The sequence below is a fragment of the Gilbertella persicaria genome (genome assembly GCF_025201335.1).
Source record: "Gilbertella persicaria strain CBS 190.32 chromosome Unknown B0P05scaffold_7, whole genome shotgun sequence".
Lineage (NCBI taxonomy): Eukaryota > Fungi > Mucoromycota > Mucoromycetes > Mucorales > Choanephoraceae > Gilbertella > Gilbertella persicaria.
Window position 1 is genome coordinate 450,420 of NW_026251968.1, and position 21,869 is coordinate 472,288.

General features: G+C 35.8%; 12 protein-coding genes across 12 annotated transcripts; 5 read left to right on the forward strand and 7 right to left on the reverse strand.

Moving 5' to 3' along the window:
• Positions 1-430: 430 nt before the first annotated feature.
• Positions 431-1,266, forward strand: B0P05DRAFT_584478 (uncharacterized protein; the record flags this gene model as incomplete). Its single annotated transcript, XM_051582358.1, has 2 exons — positions 431-515; positions 563-1,266. The coding sequence occupies 2 exons, from the start codon at positions 431-433 to the stop codon at positions 1,264-1,266; spliced, it is 789 nt and encodes a 262-aa protein (XP_051437917.1).
• An 11-nt stretch (positions 1,267-1,277) lies between these two features.
• B0P05DRAFT_530079 (uncharacterized protein) lies at positions 1,278-2,883 on the reverse strand. Its single transcript, XM_051576817.1, has 7 exons — positions 2,845-2,883; positions 2,682-2,799; positions 2,563-2,639; positions 2,491-2,513; positions 2,325-2,442; positions 1,890-2,279; positions 1,278-1,839 (listed from the first exon to the last, which is right to left on the reverse strand). Exons 1-7 carry the CDS (start codon positions 2,864-2,866, stop codon positions 1,412-1,414), a joined length of 1,176 nt encoding a protein of 391 aa, XP_051437918.1. The 5' UTR covers positions 2,867-2,883; the 3' UTR covers positions 1,278-1,411.
• Positions 2,884-3,110: 227 nt separating this feature from the next.
• On the reverse strand, positions 3,111-4,001 carry B0P05DRAFT_602414 (acyltransferase-domain-containing protein; the record flags this gene model as incomplete). The annotated part of the gene is made up of 5 exons (XM_051583267.1): positions 3,111-3,146; positions 3,217-3,430; positions 3,476-3,599; positions 3,650-3,946; positions 3,980-4,001. 5 exons carry the CDS (start codon positions 3,999-4,001, stop codon positions 3,111-3,113), a joined length of 693 nt encoding a protein of 230 aa, XP_051437919.1.
• Positions 4,002-4,059: 58 nt separating this feature from the next.
• Positions 4,060-5,997, reverse strand: B0P05DRAFT_594592 (Serine/threonine-protein kinase orb6; the record flags this gene model as incomplete). The annotated part of the gene is made up of 5 exons (XM_051583083.1): positions 4,060-4,342; positions 4,387-5,039; positions 5,101-5,426; positions 5,480-5,654; positions 5,702-5,997. The coding sequence occupies 5 exons, from the start codon at positions 5,995-5,997 to the stop codon at positions 4,245-4,247; spliced, it is 1,548 nt and encodes a 515-aa protein (XP_051437920.1). The 3' UTR covers positions 4,060-4,244.
• Positions 5,998-6,812: 815 nt separating this feature from the next.
• Positions 6,813-7,755, forward strand: B0P05DRAFT_530086 (uncharacterized protein). The gene is made up of 4 exons (XM_051576818.1): positions 6,813-6,957; positions 7,002-7,287; positions 7,363-7,544; positions 7,610-7,755. The coding sequence occupies exons 1-4, from the start codon at positions 6,846-6,848 to the stop codon at positions 7,729-7,731; spliced, it is 702 nt and encodes a 233-aa protein (XP_051437921.1). The 5' UTR covers positions 6,813-6,845; the 3' UTR covers positions 7,732-7,755.
• B0P05DRAFT_635018 (uncharacterized protein) lies at positions 7,753-9,437 on the reverse strand (the record flags this gene model as incomplete). Its single annotated transcript, XM_051583569.1, has 3 exons — positions 9,010-9,437; positions 8,266-8,944; positions 7,753-8,216 (listed from the first exon to the last, which is right to left on the reverse strand). Exons 1-3 carry the CDS (start codon positions 9,403-9,405, stop codon positions 7,753-7,755), a joined length of 1,539 nt encoding a protein of 512 aa, XP_051437922.1. The 5' UTR covers positions 9,406-9,437.
• A 206-nt stretch (positions 9,438-9,643) lies between these two features.
• B0P05DRAFT_530089 (uncharacterized protein) lies at positions 9,644-9,970 on the forward strand. The gene has a single exon (XM_051576819.1). It carries the CDS (start codon positions 9,688-9,690, stop codon positions 9,910-9,912), a length of 225 nt encoding a protein of 74 aa, XP_051437923.1. The 5' UTR covers positions 9,644-9,687; the 3' UTR covers positions 9,913-9,970.
• Positions 9,971-10,296: 326 nt separating this feature from the next.
• Positions 10,297-11,240, forward strand: B0P05DRAFT_594595 (uncharacterized protein; the record flags this gene model as incomplete). The annotated part of the gene is made up of 3 exons (XM_051583084.1): positions 10,297-10,509; positions 10,553-10,670; positions 10,716-11,240. 3 exons carry the CDS (start codon positions 10,297-10,299, stop codon positions 11,087-11,089), a joined length of 705 nt encoding a protein of 234 aa, XP_051437924.1. The 3' UTR covers positions 11,090-11,240.
• Positions 11,241-11,329: 89 nt separating this feature from the next.
• Positions 11,330-12,783, forward strand: B0P05DRAFT_530092 (uncharacterized protein). Its single transcript, XM_051576820.1, has 3 exons — positions 11,330-11,520; positions 11,562-11,685; positions 11,746-12,783. The coding sequence occupies exons 1-3, from the start codon at positions 11,455-11,457 to the stop codon at positions 12,579-12,581; spliced, it is 1,026 nt and encodes a 341-aa protein (XP_051437925.1). The 5' UTR covers positions 11,330-11,454; the 3' UTR covers positions 12,582-12,783.
• A 1,030-nt stretch (positions 12,784-13,813) lies between these two features.
• Positions 13,814-15,361, reverse strand: B0P05DRAFT_569272 (Alpha/Beta hydrolase protein; the record flags this gene model as incomplete). The annotated part of the gene is made up of 6 exons (XM_051581234.1): positions 13,814-13,847; positions 13,906-13,984; positions 14,036-14,301; positions 14,369-14,465; positions 14,516-14,573; positions 14,624-15,361. 6 exons carry the CDS (start codon positions 15,359-15,361, stop codon positions 13,814-13,816), a joined length of 1,272 nt encoding a protein of 423 aa, XP_051437926.1.
• A 1,557-nt stretch (positions 15,362-16,918) lies between these two features.
• B0P05DRAFT_530099 (lipase) lies at positions 16,919-18,559 on the reverse strand. The gene is made up of 7 exons (XM_051576821.1): positions 17,919-18,559; positions 17,816-17,873; positions 17,666-17,762; positions 17,423-17,607; positions 17,290-17,370; positions 17,165-17,243; positions 16,919-17,110 (listed from the first exon to the last, which is right to left on the reverse strand). The coding sequence occupies exons 1-7, from the start codon at positions 18,543-18,545 to the stop codon at positions 17,071-17,073; spliced, it is 1,167 nt and encodes a 388-aa protein (XP_051437927.1). The 5' UTR covers positions 18,546-18,559; the 3' UTR covers positions 16,919-17,070.
• Positions 18,560-19,637: 1,078 nt separating this feature from the next.
• On the reverse strand, positions 19,638-21,438 carry B0P05DRAFT_530103 (lipase). The gene is made up of 7 exons (XM_051576822.1): positions 20,746-21,438; positions 20,634-20,691; positions 20,479-20,575; positions 20,240-20,424; positions 20,114-20,194; positions 19,977-20,055; positions 19,638-19,916 (listed from the first exon to the last, which is right to left on the reverse strand). Exons 1-7 carry the CDS (start codon positions 21,367-21,369, stop codon positions 19,883-19,885), a joined length of 1,158 nt encoding a protein of 385 aa, XP_051437928.1. The 5' UTR covers positions 21,370-21,438; the 3' UTR covers positions 19,638-19,882.
• Between the last annotated feature and the right edge of the window lie 431 nt (positions 21,439-21,869).

The window sequence follows — 21,869 nt, forward strand, 5'->3', positions numbered from 1 at the left end:
ATAAAGCGCGTTTATTTAACTCGTTCAAATATAAAAATGCATGACTTTTCTACACTAATGTCCCCCTAAAAGTCATTTAGGTGGGCAAACGTGATCAATTTATTTATTTATTTTTTACTGTCAGTTTATGCACTGAAGCCCACGCTTTTAATTGGTCACAATTGACACAAGTAGATATCATTTAGAGAATGAAGGCATGTACAAAATAAACTTTAGACAATAAGAATGATCACGCGTAAAAAACAAAACAAAATAAAATAAAATGAAGAGTATACTAAGGAGAGAAAGAAAGAAAAAAGGAGTGTTATGAAAAAAAAAAAAAAAAAAAAAGTGAGAGTGTCAGCAGACTATGTTACTGATTAAAAGAAAAAAATTTGTTCTTTCCTTCTTTTTTCTTCTTCTTCAATTTTTGTACATAACCTTATAGAAAATGTCGTCAACTCATTTACTTTCTGTTTCTTGTCATGATCTAGTTTCAATTGAAAACACTGAGGAATTAGAGACAATGTGGACAGGTAAAATAAAATACTCATTTAATCAATCTTATTTATGATTTCAATAGCATTTAATAAATGCAAAAATTATATTGAAAATGGTCAGCGATTAGAAAACATGTCCTGGAGACTATGGCAATATCAAAGACAGCCCACCAATAAGATTGACAACAACACTATCAAACGATTCATTACATCCGTACTCTTGTCACCTGCTGCCGTTCATGACGCACATTCGCACGAGGTTGTACGAGAAAGATGCCACGATGATGAAGCTAATAAAGAAGAGTCTTCTTGTTCAAGTAGCATTGTTGTGATTGACAACAAACAGCAACAAGAGACTTGTTCAAAGCATGTTGTCATCATAGAAGAGGACGAAGAAGAAGAAGATGAGGACGACGACGACGACGACTATTATCCAAGTGAGGATGATTTATACGATGATGAAGACTATGAAGAACAAGAAAAAGAACAAGTAAATGATATAAGTTATCATTTTGTAAAGACACAGCCAAGACCAACAACACCACGTCGATCACTCTTGTCTGATCTTTTAGGCAGAGTATCATCTCCGCCTTCATTACTCTCGAATTCTACTTCCTCATTTACAAGCACAAATACCATTGAAGATCAACAACAATCACAACAACAACAACAACAACAACAACAACAACAGGAAACCTTTCATAAAACTAATTTAACACTCTCTATTTTACAAAAAGATTCACAACAAAATGAGATAAGATGGCGAGAATCATTTCATGGTTGGTAGAAACTTTTTTTTTTTTTTTTTTTTTTTTGTTGTTGCTTAAATAAAATTTTACCTTACACAACATATCAATACGATGCAGCACTCTCGGAATCAACTATTTTAGCCGAGTTGAGCTGCTTAAATGACACATATGAGTCACATTTTATTACCATCCTTGCCAGCCTTCTAAATTAGACTCAAACAATTCATCCTCGCCTCCTTCTACTACTTGACAGATAGGCACAAAAGGAGAACGATCAGAGCATTCTTTGACATATTTTTGTGCATATTCAAGACCTTGTCTACGTTCTTTGCGACTTGCTTTACGACCAATCCAAGTATAGATTTGGTGTCCAACATCAAAAACGTAAACATCATGTGTATCAAACATGTCTCTGGAAATAGTACCCTCAGCTACAACCTCGAATTTCAAATGACCCAAGCCAAAGGGACCAGAAGCACTTAAACGCAACAAGCGTCTATTGCTTACTGCTTCTTCTTCTCCTTCTTCTTGTTCATCATCATCATCTAAAATGTCACCTTCAGAACCAAGTGCTTCAAAGAATTGGCGTTCACCACTACCGGATCCTTGTTCTAGCCATAAGAGGTCAGCTGATGATTACATATGCATTGTAGTCACTTACCAACAATCACCATCTCACCTTTACCTTGACGCTCAGAAATAAGTTGGGAAATAAACTCAGCTGCTTTGGCTCTCTCAATACCATTGGCTTTCTCTCCTTGCCATTGGTAGACAATATCGCCTGTATCAAGCACAAAGATAGAGGTAGAGCGTAAACTTTCATGACTCAAAGGTACTTCTGAAATAACAACAGCATTTCTTGTACGCGATCCTTCCAATTGCTTGGGACGATGGACACGTAAGAGACGAGTATGGACTTGTTCTTCTTCCACATGATGAAATCCTGAGTCATGACCACCTTGCAAATAAGTAATGTGTCTAAAATAGCTAGAGAATAAGCTGGATTCCTTGTATTGCACCTCACGGTATTGAACAGCATATGTATCAAGGACTAGACATGATTGAGTTTCTATACGTCAAACAGTCTGTTACTTACAGTCATCTAATTCAACTGTCTTGTAAGCAGCTGTACCAGCTTCATCTTGAGAAGTTTCCAAACCAAGCCAAAAATGAATATTATGAATCAAACCATCCGAGTTTTGTTTCTTGCTAGACTGTACAATATCAATAAACACTCTCTTATTTCTGGTCTCATTCTATACCTTCAAGACAATGTAACTATCACCTATCGTTTTCTATCAACATAAACGCATTTATGGTGGCTATACTTTTACCTTGATAAAATTTACCATATTGGCTTTTGGGAACAGGCTCCAAGTTGAAATCATGCACACGCCAAATCCACATACCACTTTATGATGGTCAGTATAATTGATGTTTTTGATAGACTTACACTTCATGACCAATAGGAGAACCCTCATAATTCCATGCTGTTTCAAGATCACCTTCTTCTTTACGGTGTTCTCTTTCGAGTTCAGAACCAAAATTGGCCAAGTTGGTTTCGTCAAGCTCTATAGACTATTATCAGTCATTGTCTGTATATAGAATTCACTTACTCCAAGTAGAGTTTTTAAGCATAATACACACAAAAAAAAAAAAAAAAAGAGAGAAAGAAAAAAAAAAGAGGGGGAGACTCTATATTTATTTTCAACCGGAGATGTGTGCCTTATTTACACAGTTACACAGCTTTTTATGCCGTTTTACCCATCATGTTCTCTTTGTAAGTTTTCTATAGCATCAAACAGTCTCTGTGTAAGCTTAATTCGGGTCTGTTCCCTGTCAAGTTTCCCTTCTTTCCATTCTCTTAATATGTCAGCATACTCTACGGGTGGACCAAACACAAGCGTAATAGGTTTTCCTAAATGAACAAGTTTTGTACCATATAGTGGTTTGGCAAGGTGCATGCCTTTGTGCCAAATGGGTATCACTAAGGGTTCATGATCTGCATCCATCAGAATACGAGCCACACCCCATTTAAATCGAACCATTTTGTTCTCTTGAACTACTTTAGATTCAGGGTAAATATGAATCCAACCTTTATGATTGATTTTATCAATGGCAAAATCAACGCCTGGTTGATAGATACCAGCGCCACGTATAGTGGGAATGGTCTGACCACAGGCAAAAAAGTAAGATCGAAAGCTAAATACCTATTTAGCATATAAGAAACAATTCATGCCTACTTACATGGATGTATAACAAATGTCGGCTGCACCAAGTACCCAACGCATTTGATGGATAGAAAACAGTGTCTTGATAGGCAATACACCCCATAGAAATGGATCATCAAGCACAGACTCATGATTAGATACTAAGTTTAAACCATCAGCTATGTTCTTTATTTGTGTAAGCTATCATCACCTGTCACAATGCCCTTCTGCCTTTCAGGGTCCTGAATAATGCTTTTGAATTCTTCCAGCCCATAGACTGTTACCTGGCTACAATTCATAAAGCCTTTGGCTACCATACCTGCCATGCCTACTGTCAGTGTACTAAACATATTCCAGACAAATCCATCGCGTTTGGGATCAGGTGTAGTGAATCGCTTCAAGATTGGTTTTGGTATACTTTCCCAAACAAAAGGTGGAGGAATATAAGGTGTCACAGGTGGTGGATTGGTTTGAGCAGGTTTATAGTACCAATAAGTTGCGCCCAATGCTAACGTGGTAGCAAGACCTAGTTTTTTCTTACTTAGCTTGGACGCTGGTGTCATGACATGAGAAAAGGCAAAAAAGTACAGACAGGGTGCGGAGTATTCCCTCTACAGTATTTTTTTTTTCTTTTTGGCTACACTATAATCAAGTGTTCTTTAGGACACCATTAGAACAAACTAATCTTGTTTGGTTTATTTAAAAAGCTAAATGCACTATACATGAACACTTTCTTAATAAACTAGACTGATATGTATATGGTGGGATGTAAGAAGAAAGGTATCTGTTCGCTTGTTTATAGAGTATTAAATCACATTTTTTCTTGTCAAATAATCGAATCGCTTGAAAGTGTAGCCAACAAAAGCAAGGTCTTTTTGTGCATTGACAGTGTCTGTTTGATAAACTAGAAGGTATCAGCATACATGTACCTTAATCCTATCTACTTACTTTGCGTATCCACCATCTCAGGCACAGCATCCAGTTCTTCTGTAGGAAAGTATGAAGTATCTGTAATACTTCTTAATTGAGGTATATGAGGTGATCTCTCATTTCGAATCTGCTCCCAATTGATACCATAAAAGAAAGGATGCTGCTTAATTTCTTCAGGACCATTTCTACCCAGCCGAGTTTCAGGATCACAAATCAAGCGACGAATCAAATCTTCTGCTTCTCGACTGATAGGCTGATCATCAGGGAAAATCAATGTTTCGCGCCAATTCATGATTTTACGGTAAGTATCATGAGGATTCTCTGAGCAAAAAGGGGGATAACCACATAAACATTCAAACATGATAGCACCTAATGACCACCAATCACATTCTTGCCCATAACCTCTTTGTAAAAAGATCTCAGGGGCAATATAGTCGGGTGTACCAACAGTGGAATAGGCAAGTGCACGGCGATTCTTTTTCCAAGTAGCAATTTTCTCTTTCTGTGTGTTGAGATGAATTGTGTCAATACCTTGTTGTGTAGATACACCTTCTAATAGTCGTTGATAGTATTGTGAGTCGTGTGTCTTGTGGAAACCTGTAGACAAGCCGAAATCTGATAGTTTAATATGGCCGTCTTTATCAATCAGGATGTTGTCTGGCTTAATATCACTACAAAAAAAAAAAGAGTGTCATTATTTACCTGTAGTTCAGTCTTTGCATGGTTGCTTACCGGTGAATAAAACCTAAGTTATGAATAGCTTCTAAAGCCAATACAATCTCTGCAATATAGAAGCGTGTCACTGGTTCACTGAATGTATCGTATTTGATCAACATGGTCATCAAATCACCACCAGGCAAAAACTCCATAATTAAATACAAAAACTGTGTATCTTGAAAAGAAAAATAGAGCTGAACAACCCAAGGAGAGTCAGCTTCTGCCAACACATCACGCTCTGCTTTGACGTGTGCCAATTGATCTTTTTTCAACATTTCTGACTTTCTTAATGTTTTCATGGCATAAATCTTGCCTGTATCTCCTGCTTGAACAAGTCGCACCTAGAAAACATACATAAGTAAGTCCATAATAGTAGGTTAGAAGCAACACATACCTCGCCAAAAGCACCTTTACCAATCACCTTGACGGTGACAAAATCATCAAGACCAAGTCTAGTTCTGCGTAATCTCAAATATTGCGATTCTTTTCTACCATATGATTGAAGTTGTCTCTTTTTCTTTTCTTCGCTGCAGTGCTCTTGACTCAACTTGTTTTCAATTTCAGTACGTCTAAAAAGCGTTCAATAGCTGTATATCGAATTGCGTTCTTTGTATACCTTTGGCTTCTTTCATAAGCTTGTTCAAGCGCTGTTTTGTAATAGTTCTCCAAGCGAAGTTTAGCAGCAGTTGCTCTGTCTAACACACTTCGAGGAAACCCTTCAGTGGAACGATGGAAGGGTTCTGGTTGCTGTTGCTGCTGCTGTTGCTGTTGGTAAAAGAAACTAGATGAGCTATTATTTTCAGCTTGGTAACCAGAGAAACCTGATGATTGTTGTTGTTGCTGTTGTTGTTGTTGCTGTAGTTGTTGCTGATATTGCAACTGTTGCTGTGGGTTAGTATAAGTGTAGTCCATATAGAATAAACAACAAAAACTTTTTAACTTGGCAAAAAAAAAAACCCCTCCCATTCAATTTTCTATAAAAACAAGTACTTGTGATTGGCTGATGACATTTATTCGCTATCCAATTTAAGGGAGCGACAGTCCTTAGAGCGCCAGTTTCGCTTTGAAGCGTACACAAGAGAATTTCGACAAAGAAGGGATTCTAGCTTTAGGTACAGCTAGGACACCTTAACTAACAAATCAGAGAGAGGAACAGTTCTATCTGGGTAAGGTTTCTAGCAAGAGCTTCATCGTCTTTCAATTCTTTCTTATATGCAACCAATGTCCTATTGTTGGGCTATCTTTTATTGTGCCTTTGTTGTCCATGGTGACACTTGATCCAGCTGATGGCTCTCAGGTCTCTAGTCATTTTGAGTATCATAATCTCTGTTTCCCTTCTTGCTTGTGATTTTGTTGAATCTAACTTTACCAAAGATATTTCGAATTTTTTTACGGATAAAAGCATTGAATTCTTGTAATCCACATTTACTGGATTTGATTATTTCAAACATGCATAGTAACCCGTTCTTTTTGCTATAAAGATCAACAAGACATCGAATAATGACGTTAATTTCCTTATTGTCTCTCAGTTGTAAATAATCGAGTATAGTTCATTCTAGAACATTAGGATAACACCTCAATTACAGATATGCTGTATTGTCATACTGACCAAGGATCCATCATGCAAGTCTCGTTACACCTCTCGGTAAATAACAGAAATAACAGTCATAAAATCTTTTGATTCTAATTTAGATGAATCTATTTTTGATCTATCCCTCTTTCTCCTTCTCCACTTCCCCCATCCCCTTCTCTTAATTAATATGGTTTCTTACAGTGATGTTTTAAACGAAACGCGCAAAATGGTCTCAGAGTACATGTCTGGATTTGATTCGTCTCATGACATGTACCATGTTGACCGTGTTGTTGATGTTGGTAAATAATACATGTCAAATTCATCTAATGCTCACATACCAAAGCACTTGCCATTGCCAATGATTTGAAGACTTCGAACCCAAACCTCGATTTAGAGCTTGTCGAGTTGGCTGCTTTATGTCATGATGTAGGTGACCGTAAATACTATCAAGGAAAAGAGACAGGCGGACAAATGATCCAAACATTTTTGCAAGCACAAAACTACCCCAAAGCACAATTGGTTGCTCGTATTGTAGACAACATTGGTTTCAGTAAAGAACTCGGCTGGAACGATGAATGTGATGATCCTGAACAAGTTTCCTGGAGAAACCACTGTTTGGAATTACATGCGTAAGTATGTCCTTTTTTCTTTTACTGCGCAAAAATGATTTTTTTTTTTTTTTTGATCTGACTCCAAAAATTCAGGGTCCAAGATGCTGACAAATTAGATGCCATTGGCGCTTTTGGTATCTTGAGATGTGCTGCATTTAGTGGGGCTAAGAATCGTCCTTTATATGTACCCGATCACAAACCTATCGAGAACATCACTCAGGAACAATACTTGAGCAACAATGCAACCAACAGCTCTGCTATTACGCATTTCCACGGTAAGCATGCATGACCTCCTCTCAATATGACTCTCTTTCTCTCTCTTTCTCACACAAATCTATAGAAAAACTATTCAAACTCAAGAGCATGATGAGAACACCTAAAGGAAAGGCACTTGCTGTTGAGCGCGATCAATTTATGCAATTATTTGTCCAACAAATTGAAAAGGAATTCAAGAGTATTTAATAGCAAATAAATAAATTATAATTATTGATCTACCACCATCATCATAGTGAGTCTCTCCTCATTTGTAGTTGATTGTCTTGACAGTGTTTGATTAAGTGGTATATTGTTCATATTTGAGGAAGAGGATGGTATGGTTGGCAAAGGTGGTATATCTTGTTGAAGATGAAGAATATGGTTTGGATATGACACAGGGCGTCTTTGGTGATGCTTCTTTGACCGACGACGAGGGGATTGCTCTTGTTGCGATTTTCGCTTTTCGAAAAATACCATTTTTAATTTCTCCATGAATTGACTCGATCTTCTCTCTCGATTGACAGGAGGTCCTTGTCTTTCTCTTGGAATGACATTGCTTGGAACTACTATTTCTGGTGTTATTTCCATTGTGTCTTCTATTTCTTCATCTGTCGTATTTGACATGCCAGGCTCTTCATCTGTAACATGTGTTTCTTCTGTTAGAATGATGTCGTTATTATTCAATGTATGGCCTATTCTATACAGTAAGGAGACCATGTACAGTTGCTTAAGTGCACATACCTTGATTTGGTGATGACGATGATGATGATGGTAAAAGTAAAGGACTGATATTAACCATTTCAGTATCAGTAATAGGCGATTCCTCATCAACATGTGTTGTCACTCGAGTTACAGTTTCGACTCTAGGTAGACTTTCATTGATTGGAGGAGAATGAGTAGAAGGAACGATAACTTCATCATCTTCTTCTGTAGCAACACTAGCTTCTAAATCAGAATAGGTTCTACAAATGGGGCATTGGAATCCAGGGTAGCTTTGTAATAAAGGTCGAATACATTTAAAATGATAGGTATGAGAACATGGAGATACAAATAATGCTTGGAATGGAGCCATGGCATACAGGCAAATACAACATTCGTCTAGACCATCACATTCTGATTTCATAGGCTGCTTTTCTACTTTATGTTCTGGCTCTTTTTCAGGCTGATTTGTAGTGAGTGTACGGATATTATGAAAAGCGTTTAAATTATAAGAAAGATGTCTTGTTTGACTATTTCTATTGAATTCGAATTTCATCTTGACAGAGCGATACATTTCTTCTCTTCCACCTTGGAAATCAACACCCAACTGAATAATGTCGCCGTCGTGAATTTCAACAGGCTTACTTTCATTGCCAGCAGGACTTAGACGAACATGGTTCAAAAAAGTACCAGAAGATGATTTTGTATCCCGAACATACATCTATTGCGTTAATGTGTCAATAAAGCTAATTTGATGCGCCGTTCAAACTTTGTGATGTTACATACTTTGCCATCATGTTCATCGACAAAGACTTCACAGTGGCAACGAGAGACCACTTTGCTTTTGAACGACATACAGTTCATTGAATTGGTATGACGTTCAGAGTATCTGCCAATTTTGATCACTGAGCCTGCTTCAAGTTCGCGATCAACAATGTCAAAAATCACGCATCGACTGGGATTCTCTATGCTGGGTACAATACGAACGTGTAGCTTCTTGTTTGTAGATGTGGTTGCAATTGGTTCTGTGGCTCTTTTGTTTGGTAAATTTTCAGATTTAGAAGCACTTGGTGCAACTGGTGTAGGCGGAACATTGGTATTTCTTGTGAATCTTCTGACGAGTAAGGCAGAGGCGCTGCTAAGTGATCTTCGCCTTTTGTTGTCCATAGGTTGTGTTGTCATTGATAATAAAAAGGGAGAAAATAGAAAGAAAGAAAAAAAAAAAAGAGAAAAAGAGAAAGAAATCAATTTGGTAATTATAGTTTATGCTGTGTATGTGTATATGAAAGGTGATTTTTTTTTTTTTTTTTTTTTTTTGGATGGCGGTGAGTGCCTAAAAAAGGCTAATCTTGTTATAGAAAAAAAAAGAAAAAAAATATGTAATGTACTACTTTAAGTTTTTCATTTCTTTCCTTTCTTTATTTATACAAATATTCTTCACTTAAATTCCTTTCACTTTCTCCTATGCTTGCGTGCGCGCGCGCGTGTGTGTGTGTGTGTGTGTGTATGTGTGTGTGTGTGCACATTTGTGTGCGGGCTTATATGAGGAACTCAAATTATTTAGAGTCGGACACTTTTTTTATTTTCTGTATCACCAAGTTTTCTTTACAGATCACATTGAATAAACTAAAGAAGATGATATCACCACATGACGAAATAGAATGCAGTTCATCATTTTATTTTATATGAAATAATACATAAAAATTAGGACTCATCCTCCTATAGAACATACACACATATATACTCTACCCAAAAAGAAAAAGAGAAACCGAAAAAAAAAGAGGGGAATGAGGAGGAGAAGGAAATACATAGATCTTAGGGGAACATTACACAAAAAAAATTCATAATTCTAAAAGAGAGAAAGGGGAAAGTTAAATGGTACAGTTTAAAATAACCATTCAAAGGAGAGAAAAAAAGGGAGCTGTGGCAAAAAGAAAGAAACATGAAGACATTTTCTTTATAAGCATTTTATACACGCATTGAAACGACCATCGGTTGCTCATCAATGCCAATCATTTCAAACTAAAGAAAAGTATATAAAGAGGTTTTAATGTTACTAGTGAAATAATGAACATGTTTATCAAGTGGTGTGTTTTTATTCAATGCTTATTATGTATCACCCTGCTAAATGCAGCCATTGTAACTCAAAAGGATATTTTAAATCAGCACTTGTCAGAGGTACTTGCAAAGAGATGGATACAGCAACACAAAATACCCGCAAATGAGATTATCGCTCAAATAAAAGCACGTATACATACTCAGATGGTATCCAAGATTTCCGCTTCAGTAAGTTTCTTTGTATATAGTATGCATGCAGTAACATCATTAGATATCTCAAAAAGTGAAAACAAATCTTAAAATTAAAGTCTCTGTCATGGGTGGAACTGTTCGGGTCGACCAGACACAAATTGAAGCTATTCAAACAGCTGCTGTTGATGGCCTTGAATGTAAGGGAAATTATACGCTGAATAATTCACTCATCATAAGCATAGCTCATATTTCTAACACACTAGAAAAGAAGATAGACAAGATTGTTTCCAATTCACTTGCAGGATTTGATACATCATCATTAAACCGTGTATCTCGATTACTAAAGGCAGAAACTATCATTCAATCTCAACTGCAACTTCAGTTACCAGACATTCAAAAAACACTACATACTTGCCTTGACACTCAATTGAAAACACATATTCAAGATGTAGAGATTGATATCCCTGGTATTCTCAAAATTCAGATAGAAGCGCAAGTAGACGTGACATCTTCTATCCAAACGATTGTACAACATATATATCAGTCTTATGCTGATGTGAGTATTGCATTAGCGGTATATCAATCTTTACATCATACCAAAAAGGGTACCTTGTGATATGCAGGGATTTCATTGGACAAATTTGTGCTACGAAAACAAGGCACAGACTGGTCTTTGCTTGTGTTTACTTACAAATGATACAGAATGATGTGCTATAAACCGCAGCATAGAGAAAGTCCGACAAACAATCATGGAAACAAAAAACTTGTGCTCAAAAAGTTTAAAAGGAAAATTTAGTTGTGGCAAATGCCAAGTTTAACAATAATAATAATAAAATATGAAAAAGGGGTAGAAAATGTTTCAATTGCCTTTTTCTTCTTCTTTTTTTATCTTTTTTCTTCTCTTTTTAAAACTTTATGATGCTTTTGATCTATCTTATAGCTTTGCAGAGATACGAAATTAAACATTACGAGATTCATTAAATGGCAAGTAGAAAAAAGACAACTGGTTTATTGTATTCGGTTGCTGAAGAACCAGAAGAAGAACAGGCAAGTTGAGCACTGATGTTTGTCTTGCTTATGCCTCATAGTCGGAACAAAATCTGAAGCACGATAAATCCCTTATGCATGCAAGCGTCACCTTAGAAATTGACTATCATCATCATCTTACAAAACCTCCTTCTTTTCTCTCTCATTACTATGCCAGTAGTTATTGTAAGCATCTTTCCCCTTTTTTTTTGTCTTTAACTTTTCTTATCATGTTTCTTCTTATAGACCACAGCCCTACTCTTGATCCCCATATTGATGAATTCGAAATAGCCAAAGCCAAGTTGAATGGCATCACGCAGCAATATCTGTCGTTATCTTCACCATTCATAAGCTCAGCTAGTTCAAGTACTCTATCCAGCTTTACTTTACCAGACACCATAACTACTGAGAAAGACTGGCAAAACCAGTTTCTTGAACTCATGTCTACCTTGATCCATTGTGCAGAGCAACTCGAATCTATCTCTACAGAATTACTAAACACAGAACGTCAAGTACGTGAGCTCGTATTGCTTCAAAAGTCTATGCTCGAAACATATCAGGAACAAGAAAATTTATATCTTTCTCGAATTGAAGAATGTCATCAAGTTTCGCAATACCAAACAAATCTGATGGAGTTTTTGGATGAATTGAGCCATGAAATCCCAGTTTCTCGGTCTTCTTTTGATTCCTCTTGCACTACATTATGCTCAAAAAGAAACAGAGAGAGTTGCAGTACAACGGGTGCTACGAGGGTCAATGAACCATCAGAATCAACATTAGAGCACATAATACATCGTGTACGATGCGAACTGAGTCTGATGATTGGTGGAAGTGCAAGTACAGGCCGTGTCATACATTCTTTTAGTTGTAACAATGCAACAGAATGGATTGTAGCTGGTGTAGGAGCAACCGCTAGATTTGATCGTTGTCTTTATATGATTCATATTAGGTCACACGACAATAAGTTTCGACTATTGCCGAAGAAAGAGTGGGTGTCCGATCATCAAGTGGATCATTGTCAGTCTGAATTATGTTCCACTCGGTTCTCATTGTTTCAACGAAGGCATCATTGTAGAAAGTAAGCAAAGTTTCTACGTACATACACAATGTACTGATTGCTTGTTTTTAGGTGTGGCATTATTGTCTGTCAACGACACAGTCTCAATCGTATCCCATTAATCAGTCATTCAAGGCTACTTGCATGGTATCGCGTATGTGATACATGTTTTCATGGTCTTACTGAAAATCACTTTCATACAACGGATTCTGCAAAAGATTTTTCTAGTCCATTGTAAATAGTTTATGTAAAAAATAATCTTTTTTTGTGTATGTGTGTAAATAATTAGATAAAACGAGTTCATAAACATGAAGGCAATGAAGTAGTATCGAGATTAGCAGTCGCTTCAATTAAGCTAGAAACACTATTGTTTTCTGAGGAAGAAGAGGTCTATATTTTCATTTTATTGCTGCGTATCTTTTGAATATCTTTGGCCCCCTTTTTTTTTTTTTTTTTTTTTTTTTTTTTTTTTTTGCTTGTCATATTTATTGATGTTTGTATCATCATTGTATCAAAAGCATACATATTTTGTTATTAACAAGTAACCTTTGATTCCATTTGGCACATTACACCCATAATATGCTTTTGATCCTCAATTTATGCCTTTTTCAAGCATCAAGCTTATTATGCAATCTCAAATTATAGCCTGAGTCTTCTTGAATAAACCTTCAACATAAATTACCTTTCTTTTTTGAATAAGTTTGGCAAACAATCTATTAGCATAATAACATTAACGGCGGATTAGCAATCCGCTGCAGGTGTGACTGTTTATCAAGATGAACCATCATCTTTGCCTTCCAATTCCCTTTTTTTGAGTTTCCCATGTTTGAACATGCATAAAAGAACATATTTATGCAGAAATATAGCAAGTTTTAACAAAGCCGAAAAATCGTTATTTTGCCTTAAATCATTATAAACAAAATCTTGTTTTATGATGCCATCCAATGTTATCTAGATATTAAGGCTAATTTAGATGAGTGACTCTTTAAGCTTTGATCTTTATTATCATTTTCTAACTTATTTTCAGTTTTTAATTCTTTCTTTGTGCATCTTTGATTTTCACTTCATTAGTTTCGATAAGGACATTTTATTCTTACCTTTTTCGATGCTAGTATTCAAAAACTCAAAAAATAGAGAAGCACTTAAAAAAGCAATCAATATGATATGAGGATGTGTTTATTTGTTCAATTGTGTTTAGTCAAATTTTATGGCAGAGCCAGTAAAATTAGAAAGAGAGGAAAAAAAAATAGAGCTTGTTTAGAAACAGACACCCATGTTAATGTCATAATAGCTATTAATTGAGTAAAAATGATTAGCCCTCTATAATACACATTAGTTTTGTTACTTACTTTAAGTGGTCCATCATATTGGAAGCAGAAGGGTTAGAAGAAGAGCATCGAGTGGATTCAATTTGTGTGTTACAAATTTCTATGGAAAGATGTGTGAATATCCCATTTTGCAATACAATTTAATACTTACGAACAGTGCCAGTCGTCTTTTTCCAAGCTTCAATACCAGGGTGAACAAAACCAATTGTGGTAGGAGGAGTTTGAGGGATAGGATCCATCTTGTTCACGGAACGGTAGACTGGGATCTTGCTATCAACAACGTAATTTGCAAAAGCTTTGTTGCCGACGCGAGGACCACCATATGTATAAATAATAAGATTCTCAGAAGTAATTCTCTTATCGCGTTGGTAGAGATCCATACCGCCGAGCAAAGCTAATGCAGCACCAAGAGAGTGACTACAAAGAAATTGCAATGTATAAGTATTTTTTGATATATATATATATATATATATATATAAGTTACCCTGTGACAATAACTTTATAGTCCGGATTGGCGGTCAATTGGTCTTGAACGGTCGAGAAGTAAGATTTAGAGGAGTCCTTCAGAGCAGTGTAAAAACCTAAATAGCTTCAGTACAATCAAGGAGATTTAAAAATGACAAAGATGTACCTGAATGAACCATAGCGCCAGAAGCAGCAGAGTATGAAACAGGAGTAGCTTGGAAGTCCTTTTTAAGAAAGAAGTTAGCTTGATGATGAACTATCTTAATAAACTTACAGATGCCCAGTTTTGAGCAGATACACTGCCACGGAACACAAGGTAAATAGTCTTATCAGCAGCGCTAGTCATTACAAAACCATTAGTATCTGTAGCTATGGACTTGAAAGTCTTGATAATCTTGCCGTCCGAGACTGCCTTTTTACATTGAACACAGTTCCAAGACTTGAGAGATGCAACACTATTACAATAAGCAGCAGAAGCAACACCAGCATATTTTTTGTATGTATTGATTTGCTCAGTAGTAGCAATTGATACAACAGAATCGCGTTTGGAGAGTTCAGAAGAGTCTTTGTATTGTTCAAGCCAGTCTTTGATTTTACTAAAATCACTAGATCCCAAAGATTGGCCAGGTGTTCCAAATTGACTGAACCATTCCTTAATCTTACTGAGATCGCCATTGCTTAGGCTAGAGTTAGAGCCACCGTGTTGACTAAACCAGTCCTTAAGTTTTTCCAATTGGCCAGAGCTTAAAGAGTTACCTCCAGAGGAGAGACCAGGAAGTCCAGAGGATCCAGATAATCCAGAGCTAGGGAATGTAGGAAAAGAGGCTGGATCAGTAGTAGTTGTGGCTTCGGTAGTAGTGGCAGCAGTAGTAGTGGCATTAGCAGTAGAGGAGCTGACAGATGTAGTGGTAGTGCTGCCAACAACAGGTGCAGCTTCGGAGGAGCCAAGCATCAAACATGATGCCACGATCAAGAGATTAACACCTTGAGAAATAGAAGAGAAGGAAACCATTGTATCAAATGAGTATGAGTGGACTAAAGGATTGGAATTGGATTGATTTTTAAAAATTAGATGTTTAGAAACATTCCTTTATATATGTGTAAATTTTGGAAGCCTGTCAAATATAAGATTATACCATTCATGTAGTACGAATTTATTTTATACTGCTTAAAACTAGGCTATGATTCGTAAATTGTCGTGATACAAACATTGAAGCAAGGAGTTTATTTCTTATTCTTTGCTAGTGTCTATGCAATTAATTTAAATTTCTGTATGGGCGTCAATAATTAATAAGTACCAATTTAACTGTACCAAAACCGTTTGTTGTACCGGTTTCAATACATTCCATAAATGATTTTTTTTGAGCAAATAAAACTTACTTTGATAACGTGGCTAAAGCTATTTTTTAGACCATTGCTGATGGATTAACATGATGTATACTACTCAATCGCTTCATTATTGTATTTTCTTCACCATAGTCTTTCGAAGATTAACATTACAATTTCTGATAATTAGGTGCTCCTGAGAAATGTAACTCTATGCATTTGTTTTAAAGTCTACAGAAACATAATGGTATTAATGCCTGAAATCTCTTCTTTTTTTATATAAATTCTGCATATTTCTCTTTGTTTTATGATACGTGTAATATGTCGTTAAAGGAGCACCGGTTCTGGTACCGTTAAAAAAATCTAGAAACCAATCTTACATGATGCTCTTTTGAACAATTGATACCAGACATAATTCATTCAAATTAATGTGAGACCACATTAAGATATGGGAAGTTCTCTGAATATCAGATCGTGACTTTTTGGATCATCTTACTGTACCAAAACCGGTATAGTCGGAGAAATCAATGCTCGTTAATAAAACTCAATTTCTGATTTATAATGAGAATTCGTTACGATTGACAAGATCATGACTTGCATTTCAGTATTTTGAGCTGCAGTCTTTGTATTTTAATTTAGTGATGTTTAAATTAAATTCAAATGGATCACGACATGCTTGTGACATAGTACAAATGCATCAAATACTCCAAGATTTTCCATTGAAGCCCATGCGACATCCATATATAGTCGCTTTATACTTACAATTGCATTATTCCTCTTATTCTGTCGACATGTTTACAATACGCTAGATATGCTTATTTCTAGACTGCATAGCTTCATTTAAAGCCAAGACATAAATGAACTACAATAGCATACTCTTTTCCCTCTCAGTGGCTGTATAACTATAGATCATTCTGAGCGTTAAATGTAGCTCTTTTGAATTAAGAAATTGAACGACTACCAGTATCTCTTGGATTAACCATTAAGTAATTTTTTATGAAATAATAAACGAGAGGATCGAATTACTAGGGCCCACCATTTTTCTTAATGGATTCATGTACGACATAATCAACATAAGAAATATGCACAATGAGTAATCCAATTAAGCTTCTTATACCAAAAAAAAAAGAGCATTTTATGTGTATGGTTTCCACAAGATTTGTTCAATATAGCTTTTTTTACAGGGAAAATTAAGTGCTCTTTCTCTTATTGCTTTTTCTCAGTCTTTTTATACTTTTCTTTTTTTTTTTCAAAAGCATATCAGATCTCTTTTCTTTTATTTTAAAGATAAAAGCAAGATTTTATTCAGTTAATATACAAGAGGTCTAAAAGTAATTCTATGAAGAAGCAAAACAATACGAAATCAAGAAACAGAAACTTTTGTTCAAAGAAGCACTAAGAGCAAGATTTATCGCTCTCGTTTGTATAGAAATAACTAGAAAGAATTACAATTAGTAATGCGAAATAAACGTGTAGAAAAAAAACTTACTGAGTATGATCGTAAATAGAAGTAAAAGGAACAATTGAGTTGGAACACTTTTTACTTTCAGTGTTTTGCTCGCAAATTTCTTTGATGGTTGAGTAAATGTTTTAATTCAAAAATAATATACTTACGGATATTGTTTGTTGACTTGATCCATACTTCAATACCAGGATGAAGAAAACCGAAAGATTGAGGAGGCAAATGAGGTACAACTATTGGTTAAGTTATACAATTGTTGATATCTCACAAAATCTTTCAACGTACTATCTCTTTTGTTAACAATACGAGTGAAAGGAACTCGAATCGAATTGAAATATTGTGCAAATGTAGGGTTGCCAACACGAGGACAGCCTGCGGTAACAATGCTCATGTTATCTGGAGAAAATCTGACATCTCGTTGATAGAGATCAATTCCAGCAAGCAAAGCTTGAGCACCTCCAAGTGAATGTCTAGGAACACAAAATTAATTGTCTTAATTTATGAAACGGCGAACAAATTGAAACTCACCCAAGAATAACAACTTTGTATTTTGGAAAAGCAGTAATTTGATCAAGCATGGTGGGAAAAAAACTGGCAATGACTTCATTATAAGCTTCCAAGAAACCTACAAAAACAATTAATACACTAATCAATGGTTGCTTTTCGGAAATCAAGTACCTTCGTGGACCTTTGCACCTTTCACATTAGGGTATGTTTTAAGAACAAACTGTAAATCCTACAATCACGTTAATATGTGTTACTTCTTTCAAAGAGGACTTACAGCAACGGCGTTCTTGAACGATTTTGTACCACGAAAAGCAAGATAGATTGTCTTTTCAGCATCACTTCTCAATATGTACCCATTGATATCATATGTATAAGAAGTAAATGTTTTGATTATTTTACCATCTGGAACATAGTTCAAACAACGCTTACAGATCCAGTTGGTCAAAGGCACTACACCTTCGCAATAAGCAATGTTTGCAAGAGCAGTATATTTTTTATATGAGTTTATTTGACTAGAAGAAGCTTTTATGATTCCATTACTGTCTCCAGGAATTGGAGGAGCATTTTCAGGAACTTCTAATGTCATGCCACCTACAGTATTGTCTTCACGCTTGGTTACGTTCATGTTGCCACCATGCTGCTGAAACCACTGCAAATTTCTTGCTATGTTCTCTGACTCGACATCAAAGTTATTGGGAGAATGAGGAAGATGAGGAGGAATGACACGATTGGGAATTAACGGAGGCAGAGTAAAGCTCTTTTCAGATGAATCATTATTGCTGGAATCAGATCCTGAAGATTTCTTGCTATCAATTGGTGAAGGGGCAGCGTTTGCTAGACCAAACATCACGCAGGAAATGGCAACCAGTATGCCATAAGGAATTTGAGAAAATACGACCATAACTTATAAAAGTGAAAGAAAAGAACTGATGAAGAGAAATTGAAGACCCTTTAATTGCGATATATGCAAATAATTTTTCGCACACACACACACACATTAACCTTTTTGATTCAAATGTTGCACAATGGCACAGAGAAGCCTTTTTTTGCCTCCAATTTAAATTACTGTAATTACATAGGTTTCTCCTTTTTTTTTGTTTAAAGAGAAATACATAGAGAATGTAAAAGCCGAGAGCAGCTTTACCCCAAAAAATCGTTTAATTGAGATTGAAAAAGAGGAAGATCAATTCGTGATTGAGTACTTGCATAATACTCAGCTGTTCCTGGATTGTCTTTTTTTTTTTGGTAAAATCAGGCTATAAGAAGTCTGATTAGATCTACATCTTTACGATTGATTAAGAAAGCTATTACCAAAGCATGCTGCCTACATGGTCTTCATTATTTTTCTAAAAAAAAAGACCATAGCTAGCTAATCTCTCCAAATAAATAGTAGGTGCAACTCGAAGTTTAAAAAAGATAAACTTGCGTCGACATGCATATATTATTTTTAGGGAATACATGATGGTGTAACGACAAATAACTACCTGTTCACTTGCCTAATAAAGTAAGTCTACAATGATTGTCCCGCCTCAGGGAAAAAGGAGCATTTGCGGGTCAACTGATCGTTTCGTATTTGTTAAATTTATTGGGTCTTACTTTTTTGTCTTCCTATCAAACTAAATGCTCATATGCTTCTATGAATCACATAAAAAATCAAATAGAGCATGTTCTCTAGCAATGATTCTATTGTTGAAGAAAACAAAGGCTTTTATGTATTTATATGTTTCTGAGATAGCTTATGTTACTCAAACACCCTTGGACCCCAAAAAAAAACAATATCTTAATTTGAAACAAGGAAAATTAGCTTTCTGGCAATACTAGAATAATCCAAAACATCATATCATGTAAACAAGTCATTCGTTTCAGTTCATTAACTCAACTAAAATAATGCTTGACTAATTCTTTCGCATCAAAAACATAATAAGCAATTACTTTCTATCAGGTATAGTTTAGAAAAATAATATTTTTCTTTAAAAGAATTTTTTTTCAAATGCTTTACTCAAAAACTAGTTAGTACAGGCGCATATGGCTCGTAAGAGTAGAGAATTTTAAGAAAAAAACTACACATGACTTTGCAATTAACTTTGTACTTGATACCGAAATAGATGTCAGGATTGAATTTTAGTAATTGGTCTTTCTTTTCCATGCATTGTTTAGAATTATGTATATATATTATTCAGATAAAACTGCTGATAATACTGTTTCGTTAGTATCAAACTACGAGAGAAAGAGAAATTTTTAGAGACAAAGACCTTCATTGATACCATAATAGCTATTAAACATATTCGCTTGTGAGTACAAAACTTTATCCAAGAGTTTTTTGCATACATACGTTAAATGATCGGTAATACTTGTGAAAGGCACAATAGTATTGGAGCACGAATCCGTTTCAATATTGTCAGTACAGATTTCTATATACAAAATGTGATTAGCACAAACATCAAGAAAAGTCTTTAGCGTGATACGTACGAACGTTTCCAGATGATTTGGTCCATGCTTCAACACCAGGATGAAGATAACCAAAAGCTTGAGGAGGAACATGAGGTACAACTATAGGCAACAGTTAGAAATAAATATAGGTACCAAAAAACTCACTATCTCTTTCATTGACAGATCTAGAGAAAGGAATACTAGTAGAGTCAACATAATAGGCAAAGTCAGGATTACCCACACGAGGACAACCAGCAGTGAAGATGTGAAGATTCTTGGGAGAGAATCGAGAGTCGCGTTGATAGAGATCCATACCAGCAAGCAAAGCTTGAGCTCCACCAAGTGAATGACTGTATGCAATTTTCTGTGTTAATAAACTTCGTGACAGAAATCGCTTTTCTTACCCTGTGACTATAATTTTATAATTAGGGAAAGCAGTAAGCTGATCCTGAATAACAGGGAAATAGGCAGCAACAACCTCATTGTAAGACTGTAAGAAGCCTTAAGGAGATAAGAATTTTTAGAATAATGATTCTGAGCTTTACTTTATCACATTTACCTCTGTGAACTTTGGCCCCTTTCACATTAGGGTAGTTTACAAAGTCGAACTTCAAATCCTGTTTTGGTGACAAGGGTGAGAAAATCATATGGATCATTTTTCATTTACTTACAGCAATGGCACTACGAATGGAGTTGGTACCACGGAATACAAGGTAAATGGTTTTTTCAGCGTCACTTCTCAAGATGAAGCCATTTGTATCCGAGATTAAGGAAGAAAACGTCTTAATAAGTTTGCCGTCAGGAACATATTTTAAGCACTGCTTGCAGTCCCATTTAGTAAGGGGAACAACACTACGACAATACGCAGTAGAAGCAATAGCAGCATATTTTGTAAATTCATTTACTTGACTAGCAGAGGCTTGAACTACACCATTAGAATTGGTAGTCTTTTGATAGCCAGGTACACCATCTTTGGGAAGATCCATAAGCATACCACCGACTTGTTCATCATCACGCTTCGTAAAGTTGTAATTACCACCGTGCTTATTATACCACTCAACGTTTTTGGCAGCAAATTTTGATTCAGAATTGAAGTCAACCGAAGGGACCTTAGCAGGCTTTGTACGGCTATTAATGAGAGGAGGGAGATCAGCTTTGGTTTCAACAGAAGTGATATTGACATGACTCTTGGTATGAGCAGGGGAGGTAGGAGCAGCGTTGGAAGCAGTGAGAAACAAGCAAGAGACAGCGAGCAGAAGGTTAGCTCCTTGAGAAATTGAAGTGAATGAAACCATTTCAGATAAAGGATTGAGGAATGGGGGGGGGGGTTTGAATGAGAGGGTTGGTGCTTACAGAAAAAGTTACTAATGAGAATAAAAGGCCATAAACAACTGAGCCATTTATACTTTTCCATTTCTTTCTTCTTTAAAAGAGTTCCCACCACATCGTAAGTAGTATTTTCTCTGAATGCCCAGGCACTTGATGTTTCTGAATACTGTATGACACGATCACTTCTTGTGTTTCTTTTGTGGCCGTCAATATGTGTTCTAAAAAAAGTTAGATTTCACCTGAAATTACCAGGCAAAACTGGTAGTAATGGAGGAATAACATTGGCGAAATTTTATTATTCAAACCTTTAATGTGACATTGCATATATATATATATATATATGCTATAATTATCACTATTATACACTCTAGAGTGGGTCGAATGAGATGCATACAATTGTGCGACTATCTGTTCACCCTGTAAAACGCTTTCAATGTAAATTATTTTGCAAAATTCGAGACTTTTA

Bases quoted from the DNA above. Each gene is read 5' to 3' on its own strand.
- B0P05DRAFT_530079 (XM_051576817.1), bottom strand. From the start codon at position 2,866: ATGCTTAAAAACTCTACTTGGA. The intron at 2,640-2,681 runs GTAAGTCTATCA...ACCATCATAAAG, and splicing joins TCTCCTATTGGTCATGAAGT to TGGTATGTGGATTTGGCGTG. The intron at 1,840-1,889 runs GTAAGTGACTAC...TCTTATGGCTAG, and splicing joins AGGTGAGATGGTGATTGTTG to AACAAGGATCCGGTAGTGGT.
- B0P05DRAFT_530086 (XM_051576818.1), top strand. From the start codon at position 6,846: ATGGTTTCTTACAGTGATGTTTTAAACGAAACGCGCAAAATGGTCTCA. The intron at 6,958-7,001 runs GTAAATAATACA...CACATACCAAAG, and splicing joins TGACCGTGTTGTTGATGTTG to CACTTGCCATTGCCAATGAT. The intron at 7,545-7,609 runs GTAAGCATGCAT...ACAAATCTATAG, and splicing joins TGCTATTACGCATTTCCACG to AAAAACTATTCAAACTCAAG.
- B0P05DRAFT_530089 (XM_051576819.1), top strand. From the start codon at position 9,688: ATGCTTGCGTGCGCGCGCGCGTGTGTGTGTGTGTGTGTGTGTATGTGT.
- B0P05DRAFT_530092 (XM_051576820.1), top strand. From the start codon at position 11,455: ATGGCAAGTAGAAAAAAGACAACTGGTTTATTGTATTCGGTTGCTGAA. The intron at 11,521-11,561 runs GCAAGTTGAGCA...TATGCCTCATAG, and splicing joins AAGAACCAGAAGAAGAACAG to TCGGAACAAAATCTGAAGCA. The intron at 11,686-11,745 runs GTAAGCATCTTT...TTCTTCTTATAG, and splicing joins TTACTATGCCAGTAGTTATT to ACCACAGCCCTACTCTTGAT.
- B0P05DRAFT_530099 (XM_051576821.1), bottom strand. From the start codon at position 18,545: ATGGTCGTATTTTCTCAAATTCCTTATGGCATACTGGTTGCCATTTCC. The intron at 17,608-17,665 runs GTGAGTTTCAAT...TTGTGTTCCTAG, and splicing joins TACAAAGTTGTTATTCTTGG to ACATTCACTTGGAGGTGCTC. The intron at 17,244-17,289 runs GTAAGTATATTA...CAACCATCAAAG, and splicing joins CAAGTCAACAAACAATATCC to AAATTTGCGAGCAAAACACT.
- B0P05DRAFT_530103 (XM_051576822.1), bottom strand. From the start codon at position 21,369: ATGGTTTCATTCACTTCAATTTCTCAAGGAGCTAACCTTCTGCTCGCT. The intron at 20,576-20,633 runs GTAAATGTGATA...TATCTCCTTAAG, and splicing joins AGGGGCCAAAGTTCACAGAG to GCTTCTTACAGTCTTACAAT. The intron at 20,425-20,478 runs GTAAGAAAAGCG...AATTGCATACAG, and splicing joins TATAAAATTATAGTCACAGG to TCATTCACTTGGTGGAGCTC.